A 12,408-nucleotide genomic window follows, 5' to 3' on the forward strand; every position below is an offset into this window, starting at 1 on the left:
ACCATAGAACAGTAAAAGCAGCCCCATAAGAAGTGGACACCCCAGCATACTTTAAATAAATGAAATCCAAATTTGTAGTAAACGATACACTTTACGATTTTATCTTTAAAAACACCATGCAGAATGTATATATGAAAAACTCATGACCAGCTTCCTAAGTCTTCAGTACTGTGCGAACAAGCTTCCGTTAACTTTTGCTTCAGTCAATGTGTAAATACTTTGAGACCATTTAATTACACTTTTTAGACATATTCCTTTCTCCAGCAGCTTCCTAACATTATTTAGTCTTATTAGCACGTTCTTGCTACACCTATATCAAAAAGAAGTCCTATTGTCTTAAGCAAACGGTTTCTCCAGTTCCTGAATACCTTGTGTTGATTGCACCAGATCTAGAAGTAGGTCACTTGAGGCTCAGACTGAGATGTAGAGAATCATGAAAATAATAGCTGAGAAAAATTTCTGGCTTCTTCCAACATCTTTCTGAAGCTAAGGCTCACTTTGATTTGAATAATATTTGGTATTGCTTCCCTGTGAAAATGTCTAATTCTATGGTAGATGTAGGATCCAGTTCAGTCAATAGTTACAAGACATTTAAATTTATTGTCATGAATATTTAAATTTAGAGTACTTGATGCTGAAAACCAGAACATCATAATTGACACTGTAAAGAAGACTTTCATTTTTTAAAAAACTTCAGATAGGCTGCACAAATTCTAGGGCTAATCAGCCTGTGAACTGCATAGGTTACTTCTTAAGCTAAAGGAATTAATCTTTATTCAGACTGCACACAGCTTAGAATATTTCTCATACCTCCATGATGAGGTGGAGGACCACAAAGCAGAACCACTCCTTGTCCTTCTCTGACTGACACTGTGCTTCTTGTTTTGGTTTCAAAATTTTCAAGGTCTATAGAGGGAGGGAGAAAAAAAAAATCCCAGTTATTGTCTATCAAATTTATTCCTAACTGAGATCTAAACTCTGCAATGCTTACACAGTTAAAAATCATCAGAGGAAAAAATTCACATATTCAATAGCATAATATAATCTCAGTGTAAGAATTGATATACTGTAAGAAAAAAAAAAAAAAAAAAACTTGTCCAACCTACAATCTAGTCTTTCAGAACTTATAAAATACCTATTCCTAAAGTAGTTATTCCCTAACCCAATGAGTTTATATTACAATTCCTAATTGCAAAGCTATTATTCCATGACTTTCTCTAGCATCATTTTTTGGAACTTATTATTAGACTCATAAAAATCCTCTTAAGTAGGAAAAAGACGTTTTAGTTTGTTTCCTTATTTTAGCAATAAAAAGCAGGTGTGACCTTTTATATATGCAAATGATAACTAAATAGCATTAGGACTCCCACAGTGTGCATGTTTAAATGACTATAAAAGTACATCATATTTTTAAGGAGTCTGTTCTGTCCTAAAGCCGTCTGCAGTCATTGGGCATGTTTTAATTGACTTGAATGAACTTTAGCTCTAATTTTACAGGGGAGAGTGAGGATACTTTCAGTAGGAAATAATGTGATGGTTTAGGGAAATCTCCTCTAAAATATATCTCCCTTTCTTGATTTGCATGATCAACTGTCAGTTTTTTCTTATTTTTTTACTGAGTCTACCACCACATCTCAATCGTTTCTGCTTTTTCATATTTTACTAAGATCTGGAAGTAATTTTCTCAGTCTCATTCCCTTTAAATAATAAAAAATTACAAGAGATGGTGCAATCGATATACTTTCGATTGTATTATTGTAAATTGATTATTTACTTTTTGATCCAGCTCTCATCCTAATGAGAAGACTTACTACTTTTGGCAGAGTATTTTGGGAAATGATTGCTTGAAATACTTGCATTCAAAAATCTGTTTTCATTAAAAAAAAAAAAAACCCTTTCCTTAAAGCTCTTTATATGTCTTATATACTATTTGCCTTAAGCTTGTTTTATTTACCTTGCTACAGGTTTTTGTTTCAAACAATTGTCCCATTTTCTTGCTCGGCTGAAAAACTACCTGATCCAGCATTCAGTAGAGAGAAACAGTTCTAGTTGGTCAAAGCAATAATGATTACTACCTGTATAGGCTCAGCTATTTATGTCAATATATCAGTTTGCTCCCTCTTAGTTGAACTTTACAGTTAATTTTTCTTTTCCTCCTCTTCATCTCCTGTGTATTGGTCTCCTATGAAGGCATTGTCTACTCAGAGGTGACTGAATTGAATTAGGCAGCTGCAGCACCTCCTCACACTGTCATAGTCACAGTAGATGGTATCTGTCAATACACAGGGAAAGTGTTTTAAACTGTGATGTTCTTTTAATTGCCTGCCTGCTAGATCTCTGGATTGCAGTCTATATGTTTGGGAGGGGGAGGGGGAGGGGGCAAGAAAGGCAGAAGCAAGGTGTTCATAGTTTTATTCTGTTCTGCAGTATTAATTGGAAAAGAAAACAATATTGGGTGAATGTAGTATGTCTGACTAATCAGTGTTTGGGTTCATACTTAAAGGTTTTATGGTGTATTATCTGAATGAGTTGGGTCTTCTTAAGGGTTTACTTGTTCTGAAAATTCAGTCTGAAAAAATTAAGAATATTGATTGATACACTACACAGCTTTCTTCTTTTTGTTTTCTTCCTGTGCGGGCTAAGAATTTTCTGAGGAGGAAAAGACCAGTACAAAATATTTGAGAGGAAAAGTGACCCCTGGGTGCAAATGTCAAGGTATCACCTGGGGATTCACTTGAGGAGCTGGCTGTCCTGAAGCTCATGTGGTCTGGGATAAGGTACCGACTTTGTTATATGGCAAAAGACCCTTGAACCTTCCTATTTACTGTGTTAATTAGAGAAAAGGTTAGAAAAAGGCAACAAGATTTCAAGACGTATGATTGCCTTAAAGATACTGTCCCAGACAAAGTGTTCGGATCTTCTAGGATTCAAGCATTAGCAGCAAGAACAGTCACATTTCCCTTTCCTAGCACATTCTTTTCTTTTAGTTGTTAATATACACAGACTATGCAGTTTCTAAAGAAAAAATTGATTAAAAAATAACAAAAACCCATTTTGGGCAGTATGGAAAATGCATGTAGTATAACTGGTGGTTTCCAGTTCTTTCCGGTGCGGTAAATTTTTGCAGAGCATAAGTTTTCACTGGTTATGAGAGATCAGAGAAAGAAAAGTAAGAGCAATGCAGAAGTAAGCAAAAGGTTTTCAAGACAATCCAGAATTAACTGTAATATTTTACTCTGAAATTGGAATAGATTTGGGAAAGTAGTAAGTAGCTGGTATCTTAGTTCAATGACACAATATGTCATGGTATGATTTTACTGTCATTTAGGAAACTGCATCACCTGTCCAGGTTCTTCATTTAAAAAAGTTGGCAAATATCCCCAATTTAAATATTGAAAAAGCAGTAGTACTACATAGCCTATGGGACACATTATTTTATAATTAGCAGTACTAGTTTGGAGTATATGGGGAGAAAGTTGGCCTTGCCTTTTTAGTCTACCCTATTCAACCTTTAATTGAGTATCAAAATCTATATGCAGAAATCCTACTTCTTTCATAGCATGTTTATAGGTCAGTTTTACAAAGCAGCTCAGTTCTTCACAGTGCTGGAGAAATTTTCATCCCGTTATTCTTACCACAGCTACAGAAAGTAAACATGGACGCACATCATTTAATCTATTCTTTTGGCCCAAGACAGACACAGGTATACGTATGTCCTTCCCAACGGATACTTTTCTGAACCATTTTTAGACCTCTGAGGATAGAGATTTTCTTTATTCTATTCCAGTGCTCGACTTTCAAAAGTCTTCATCACCACTACATCTTCTATCAAAAAAACCCCAGAAATTTGGTAGGCCTAATTAGGAATGCTCAATGTTTTCTCTATCTGAAGTTGGTTTTGATAGGTGTTGTATCAAATGAATTAAATATCTCTTTCTGCAATAAAGAATCTTTACATATTAAAAAAAATTAAAAGCAAAACAAAGCAAAATGAGTAAAAATAACTCATTATGGGAGTCGTAGTCTTATTTCCCTCTTTATCTTAGTTGGACTTTTTTTCCATGCAGACTTTCTCTCAAGGAGTACTATGACACCTCATTCACATGTGATACAATGGTGAATTATGAAACTGTCTGTCTTTGAGATGTGGCCCAGGGTGATAACAGAGGAATGAGGTAGGCCATCGGGAATAATGTTTCTTTTTGCTGGAAGTGGTATTTCTGCCCAAAACATTTTGCATCCTTTTTCCCTCTGTGTGCGCGCACGTGCGTGTGCGTGCTAATTTTCAATGATTGATTGCGATCTAAAATGTTTTAAATATAACAGAATAACCTGAAGATGCATGTAAGTGTAGATACTATGTTTGTCTCTTGTTATTCTGAAAATCTGGCCACTTCTCGTAATCCGATGTTGCTGGAGCGTGTGGTCCTCAGTGTGCGTTTACACCAACAGCAGCACAACCACTCTGTCTTCCCTGCTGCTGTGGTACCTAGCATAACTTTATAACATAACAAGACATAACCTAATAAAGTGTACTGTTGCTTGTCAGAAAGAGTATCAAATAAGATAACTAAGATCAGGTGCTTGGCATGCGTTTCGGTTGCTAATATGCACTTAGGAATTGTACGTCTATTTAACAGATGGTGTATTTGCTAACTTCAGTGTTTCTGCAGAGATGTGTAAATAAATTATCACCTAGTTCCTACATAATTCCTTCCGTTCTTTGCCCATATTTATCTCACTTTGTGAACAATGAGTTGCCTCACGCTATCAGCTGTGAGTTTTAAGAAAAAACCCAACTTTTTCAGCTCTGTACACATTGGCGGATTCCTATCGGTATAGCACAATTAGTCAAATGTGATAATGAGGTCATGTAGAATAAGCAAAACGCGCAGGTGAACAAGTGATTCTTCACAGTGAAGCGTGTAGATATATGGACTCAGTTGTGTGGTAACAAGTCATCTTTAGCTGGGAACATTTGCACACCTAAGCAAGAAAGATGCGTGCTTAGAGCAAGCAAAACATGTTATTCTGTGGAAGCTGAGCTAGCGAATGACAGGACTTTCTCTGACAGAAGTTGAAATATTTGAGATGGAGAAGGGTCAGTTCCTCACCAGCTATAAATACAAGAATGGGGATGGAATAATGGGACAGATCTCTAGCTGGTATAAGTCATTATTACTCTATGGAAGTCAACAAAATTATGCTGATTTATGCCAGCAGAGGGTATGGCCTGCAAGTCTGCAGTTTAGATATCCAATTATCATAAAAACAGAAGGTAACAGAATGGCCTTTTCAAATGAGAGTGAGCATCAGGGTAACTTTACTAAATACTGAGCTGCACTTCAAAAGAGGCGGGCAAACCCACGGTGATCAGTGAGTTGTTTATTTGAAATGATGGATGATTATATATGGAGATAGATACAAATGGAATTGATATACACAAATATTTCCTGCTAAAGTACTCATGTTACTGAATTGATAGGCTTGATGATCAGTCACACAGTATGACAGTATGATTGTTTAGTGTTTCAGTGCCATGCACTGACATAATTGCTGATTGCTCTGTGAATATATATCTGCTCTACTTCCTTCCCCCCTCCCTTCATTACCTACATATCAGACCTTTTTTCTTAATATAAAACTACCTTGTAAGTGTTAGAGTGGTAGGTTTAACTTGCACAACACTATGTATGAAAACTTGATAGGTTATCCTGGGATTAGGGAGTTATTTTTTTTAAATACATACAGTAAGAAGAAAAATCTAAATAGCAGCTCATCACAAGTAGCAACTCATTTGTTTTGACTTCCATGTGTTTCAAATTCCTTAAACGGCAAGTATAGTTATGACATGTCAAAACCACATACTGATCAAGGACAGCTTTAAAAACTTGCAGAATGCTAGTCGTTCTCACTTCATGTCTAGTTTAAAGTAGGTTGAGAGAAATCTTTCCTTTTCAAGATGTAATTTAGCAGGTAAGGTAGAGAATTAATTCAAGGAAATAAAAAATATCAGAAGAAAATACGACAAAAGAAGTTATTTGTATGTCCAGATTAAAATCCTTTCTGTTCATACCTAATCCACTGATCCTTTCTAATTTGTGCTGTTCTTATAAGCCTGCTTATTTGATTTTTTTTTTTTTTTTTTTTTTTGCTCAACCATGTTGCACAGATTGTTTTCTTGGATCTTTCCGACTGTATTAGTTTCACAATCACAATAGTAGTAGCTACAATTCTAAAAAAAAAAAAAAAAGATTCATTTAAGTAGCTAACTGCAAGAGAAGATAAAAAACATCTCTATTTCTTGAAAGGTATGGATCTCACGTCACTATGACATTGACAGTGTATGGAGTAGAGAAGAATTATGTGGCACTGAAGTGTTACAGAGCTGACACTGAAATAAAGAGAAGCCTGCCTGAGTGATCCAGTGATAGGAGGATAGGATAAGATTTAGGTAGTGAGGGATGAGCACTAAAAGTCTTGAAGATCTCTATTCAGCTGCCCTGTTTCTAATAGCTCAGTCAGAAATGTAAGTATTCTGCTTTATGGAATGGAAATGACCTAGTGGCTATTTCATGATATTTTCAGATATTTCCATTTTGCTCTCTTTTGAAGCTGAAAACATTAGAAAAGTTGTCTTCATATTTCTGCATTTCTTGTGACGGCATTTCTTCTGCTGTCTGGGCAGAGTTGAGAAATAGTAACGCTTCTAGGGGAGAAAGGTGTAGGCCTGTGGATTTCTGTTACTTTTCAAAATGTGGAGCCTGTTTGAATATGTCAATGAAGCAATTATGGAATTTTTGACGTTCTGAGTAAAGTAGGGTTATCGTTGCATTTTAACAGTGTAAGGCCAGGATTTGCACAGCACAGTTCATTCTAAGTTTAAAGGTAAATACAGGTGATTTTTTTTAGTGTCTTTTGTTTGCATCAAAAAGAAAATATTTGTTAGAATGAAGGCTCAATGGTTTGGATATGGGAGAAAAAGATAAAACCAACCTAGTGGTTAGATCCTTGAACATTAAGCCAAATCAGAACGCTGTTTCAGAGAAACATCGCTATGTTTGAGATAGCCCAGTTTAATCAGTTCCCTCAAAAGACCAAACCGCATTCTTACCATGGCCATACTTCTGGATTACAGAGGTAATGCAGAACTAACGATAATCTCTGCCAATTGTCAGGAGAACTTTCTGATTTTCTTAAGTCAGAATTTTTGCCTTTTATCAGTCTTTAGGCAACAGTACAGGACAAGAACAAGGTAGAATTTGATGGCACAGGACGTTTCCAGTTCCATGTGAGGCTTCACTGATAGTGTTTATATGAAGATGATTAAGACATGCATAAGGCTCAGCAGCCTGACTTAAGCAAATAGTGCTCTTTGTTACATATTATCTTTATAATGCAAAAATACTGTAGATAGTAATACAGAAATGTCCTATGTTCATTCTTCAAATAGAAAAATAGAAAAAAAAATTCTAAGAAGCAAACAAGGAAACTGGAGCATTTTACTTTATGAAATTGCTACAGACAATTAGAGAAAGTCCAATTTATCACCCTGCATAATTACTAATAGTTCATCTGAATTAATGCAATGCTTTCATGAGCTTTTGATTTTTCATAAATATTTTATCATTACATAATCCCAAATATTATAGCTGTAATTACTTATTATTGAAATATACAATGAGTGCAAAGACATTAGAAGTAAGAGCAGTTTACAAATGAGCAATGTTCCTGAGGACAAGTTAATAAACTTTTCCATATTTCCGTTGAGATCTGTCAGTTTGTGATATATCATACCTGTTCCAGTTTCTTCTGCTTATTTTATTAGGTATGATATATTACAATCTGATTTGTATTACTGGATGTGATGTATCACAATACAACTGACCTTGCAGGGGAAGTAGTAGTAGTTCTTAAAACTCAGTCGTTCTTAAAACTCAGTCGTTCTTAAAAGAAGCTCAATGTTATGATTTGATATAAGCATTTTTAGCATCTTATGATTATGGGCTATTATTTACCTTCATTTTTCTGTGACTAAAATGAATTATGTGGTCCATTGGTAAGCGTAGGTTTAGATTCTGTATCTGATTCAGAGGAGTCTAGTCTGTTAGAAACCCAAATTGAAAAACTGGATCCTTATTGGATCCTCAAAATTGGGCTATTGTATCTCAAAATCTAGGAGGTCCCCTATTTGGGTAGATTTGAGGTTTGTTTTGCTCTCTGGTCTATGTGAAGTCTTAAACACTTTAACTGGACTATGACACTTTTAGAATCAGACCGTGCACTTTGACAGAAGGTCATGATTATCTGTTTCAGGTTGGTCCAGAAGACCGCTAGGTATATATAGCCTTATGTGTTTCTACTTGGTATTGTTATAGTGAATAACCTTTCGGGCAGATCAGTACAAATCTCTTGCAGTTTAGTTACTAATAGTGGGTGTTAGCGAAATATTTTTTTATCTCTGGAATTTTTAATGTTTAAAAATATTCTAAAATAAGAAGTTAAACATTATATTGTATGCTGCTCAGCTTAATCCTGGGTAGGTTTAATTGACCTAAGCAGGGCTTTTTGCTTAGGTTTTCAGGATTTGGTACAGAATAAAATCTAATGCTGCTGTATTAAGTCACATGAAAAACACTGCTTAAAACAGTACAGTAGGACTACATTCAAAACCCTCAATGAGCTAATAGTGGAAAGAAATGGATAACTGTGAGTTTAAGTAATCCCTCTTAACTGCCTCCTATAACTTGTTTAGACGAGCTAGTCAATAATACAATAATGCATACCACACTCTACAGTTCAGTAACGATACTTGTAACTTCATGTTTCAACATTTGAAATAAAATGGAAATAAATGCAATATATAATTTGGGGCACTGTGAAGTGATCCAATGAAATCTGATTCCTTATTAAAAAAAACTTTCAGATAAAAATCCTTAGCATTCTGTTATAAAATAAACTTTTCAATACCATAAAAAATTGACAGCAAAGATAACTGTTAGGATGAGAGTTAATGAACTTAGTTTCAATAATGACAACACCCAACTTCTCTTGTAAAAATAAAACAGTTTGAACGTTAACTGGTGCTCAGTGTAAGCAGCCAAATTCAAAGGCAAATAATAAATGTGATGTATTTCGCAACCTGTTAATTCAAATATGTGCGTTGTAATGCCCTGAGGTAAGGTGGGACCTCATTCCTGTCCTGTCATGTTTAGACAGTAGGATGCAACTCATCTCAGTTATGTTTATGGTGATTCAGAATGGAAAATATTAGAATCACAGCATGCATTTAAATATATCAATCTTTCCTTTTAAATTCATTCTGAATTTTTAAATTCAGAGACAGTATTATGAAAGAAAACAATTATCATATACTCTCTCTTAAGGTTTTCACTGTTAAACTGCACCTCTTATGTCCTGTCTGTAAAAACCATTTGCGAACAGGTAGCTTCTGGGAGGTGCAAATGGTAACTTTTGCAGAATCCTGGAATTACCAAACCTCCCAAGTTCCAATGGATTTAGCCATTGCTGGTAGCTTACTCCTGGAGTTGGCTCTGTGAAGGCCATGCACTCAGAAATCAGCAAAAAAAGGAGGCTTACTCACTTTTTCCAGATATGTCCCAGAGGCATGGCTGATTTCATTTCTTAACAACTTTCACTGGAAAGTAAATTTTCTTGTTCAGCTTTCAGAAGAGTAGTAGACACAGATCCCCTAACAGTTCCTTTGTCTTGATAGTAGTGTCACTACTGTTAATCTATTGCCCTTTACCATCTAATCTTAATTTTTTAAAGGTTCTAATTGATTTTCTATGAATTCAATTTGAGATTAAGAGCAGTGTTATCTCTAATTGAGGTGTTTGAAAGCTGCTTAGCACCTGAATGTCTCCTTTGACCAGGACAGGTGAAAAATGACTGTAATTCCTACTTTTGTTCTAGTTTTCCATCTGAGGTAAACATAGAGGCATCCCATCAGAGTTAAAAGAAAAGCTTCCCTTCTTATTCTGTCCTCAGGGAAGCCACCAGAACAATCATATGCCATTTCTCTTGTCCTTTAAAGCCTGGCTCTTCACATCTAGCATTGATTGCCCTATCAGAGCAGTTTGCCAAACCAAGAGGGAAAAGCACAATCATCAGGTCTTGTCCTTTTCCAAAGCTGCATAATCAGCCAAGGAACTTTATCAGAGCTCCTATATTTATTTGAATAGCTTTGGAGTTTCTAAGGGGAGTGGAATTGTAATTTACACATTAGGATCCACACAGGCCCCTTGTCTTCAGTTCAAGTTAAATGATATGAATAGCCAATCCAGGCACTAATTTTAAAGGTGGGGAACAATAATTTCTGCTGCAGCCTGATTGTCTTTTTCAATTAAAGAGTGCAAATGCCCTTTAGAAAGTAATATCAAGCTCCTCTAGAGGAAAAAATGGAAGGTCACAATTAAATTAAACAGGGAGAGTGAAGGGAAGAAATGTCCTTAGCTGACTTGATTTTTGTTCATGCACCAAGAAACCAAGTGCAAAGAGACATATGCTGTGAAGCTGCAGTGCTGGTCTGCATCTGCTTTTTGTTATTTTTCCCCTTTCACAGAGTTAGCAGCATAAAATATTAAAGCTCTCTTTTGAACTGAACGCACAAATTGTACTGAGCAGTAAGTATTGATGGAGCCTCAGGGCTTTTACTCTAAGCTCCATCTGCAGGCCAGAGGCATATCGAAGGATCTGACCCTCTCAAAAGGAGGGGAAAGTAAGAAATATATTTTTAATATTTTATATTCCTGAACAGTTTTCTCACTTGTGACAGCAGAGTTCATTTGTCACCTGTCATCACAGAATCACTTTGCCTTCTGCATGAGTTTTTTCCAGATTGGAGTGTTCTTAAAGACAGATTTTTCTCCCCCGTCTAAATCTCTTGGGCCAAATTTATCCATAATAGAACTATGCTGATTTGACTGACTGACGTACAATGGAGATTGCCCTGTCTCCCTGTGTCAGAATGCTTCTTGGCCTGGGCGTTGACTTTTATCCCAAATCAGCTTCTTTTATTTATATTTGCACACCATAACTAATATGTTATTAACTAATATGTTAATAACATAACTAATTAATTAGTTAACATAACTAATATTTTATTAGTTATTTTTTCAGTAACATTTAGAAATGAACATTTACGGCTTTGTACGTTCTCCATGCCAGATCTGGCCTGCCTATTGATGAAAGCTGTGCCTGCGGCCTTACTCATTCACATCATGTAAAGTACTGAAAAACATTCATCCTCCTTGAACATAAGCTGTAGAATAAAGAAATTTATCTTGTATCTTAGAACCTTTGTGTTAGACAGGATCAGCCTTTGCTACAAAAATAAATAGTAAATTAATTTCATTACTTCTTATTCAAAGAAGCCACTCTTTTATTGCAAAGAATTTAATTCAGTTTTTCTTTTTTCCAAACCTTCATAGATAAATTTTTATTTTTTGTCAAACCGAAGATTGAGAAGCTTATGTGGACATTATAGATAGTGCCTTCAGTAGATTATTTTTGGAATCTAAGTCACATATAGTCTGCAATGAAAGTAGGGCAGATAAAAGAAAATCACCCACACTGTAAGTAAAGACTGATTTTACCCCTTAAAAATATTAAATCTTATCAGTCAGAATCTAGCAGCTCTAGAACCTGTAGATGCTTTGTTACCTACCATATCTCAGTCACATATATTGCTTTTCCAATACAACTTGCAATGGGCTGATTTAGGATAAACACTTTTATAGGAATTGCAGAATAGTAAGTAATACGTAACTGAAAGATAATCTTCAATTATTTATACAATCCCTATTACTGCTTTATCTGGCCAGCTCACTGCCTGAAGTGTTCCTTACAACATCTCTGTAATGTGTATCTCTATTTTGTAGATAAAGAATTTATGTGCAAAAGGAGTGAGAGGCAATAAAATAAAGTTTTTGATGACTAAAAATTAGACACTAATTCATCCAAATGGAATGAAACAACTCTAACAAAGAGTTCTGGTAAAGAATAGCCATCAACATGGTGGTGAGATACTATGAGAGATATGAGATTAAATCCGTTCAGGAGAAATGACAATGCAGCTTGGGTTTCTGATAGTACTCTATCTAGCATGACATTAAATAAAAGGGGAATGTCACTGCCATGAGCTCCAGTTATTGTGTTTAACAAGAAAGTGGAGGCCATGACTACATGTAGTGTCAGTGTGCATTAAATGGGCTCTGAGAACCCAGATCAAACTGAAACCTTTAGGGAATGGTGGAGAAAGCAAAACCCATTTATTATGTAGTCATACCCGTATATTCTGTTTTTTAAGATTTTCAGGCTGCTCTTTCTATCTCCATGATGTCTGGATATTTGCATAATCCTACTCCTGTAGTATCTGAACTTTAA

The 12,408-nt window shown here is 35.4% G+C and overlaps 1 protein-coding gene across 7 annotated transcripts in view; it reads right to left on the reverse strand.

The window, feature by feature from the left end:
• CNTN6 (contactin 6) overlaps positions 1-12,408 on the reverse strand; it is a 166,244-nt gene that overhangs the window by 74,209 nt on the left and 79,627 nt on the right. For 5 of the 7 annotated variants that reach the window (XM_009689048.2, XM_009689046.2, XM_009689044.2 and 2 more), the window contains one exon: positions 811-906. The exons of the other annotated variants lie outside the window; for them this stretch is intronic. In XM_009689048.2, the coding sequence (XP_009687343.2) occupies positions 811-906 (96 nt within the window). The remainder of the gene's footprint in view (positions 1-810; positions 907-12,408) is intronic. 7 annotated transcript variants of the gene reach the window in all.

This window comes from Struthio camelus, chromosome 14 (genome assembly GCF_040807025.1).
Source record: "Struthio camelus isolate bStrCam1 chromosome 14, bStrCam1.hap1, whole genome shotgun sequence".
NCBI classification, from domain to species: Eukaryota; Metazoa; Chordata; class Aves; order Struthioniformes; family Struthionidae; genus Struthio; species Struthio camelus.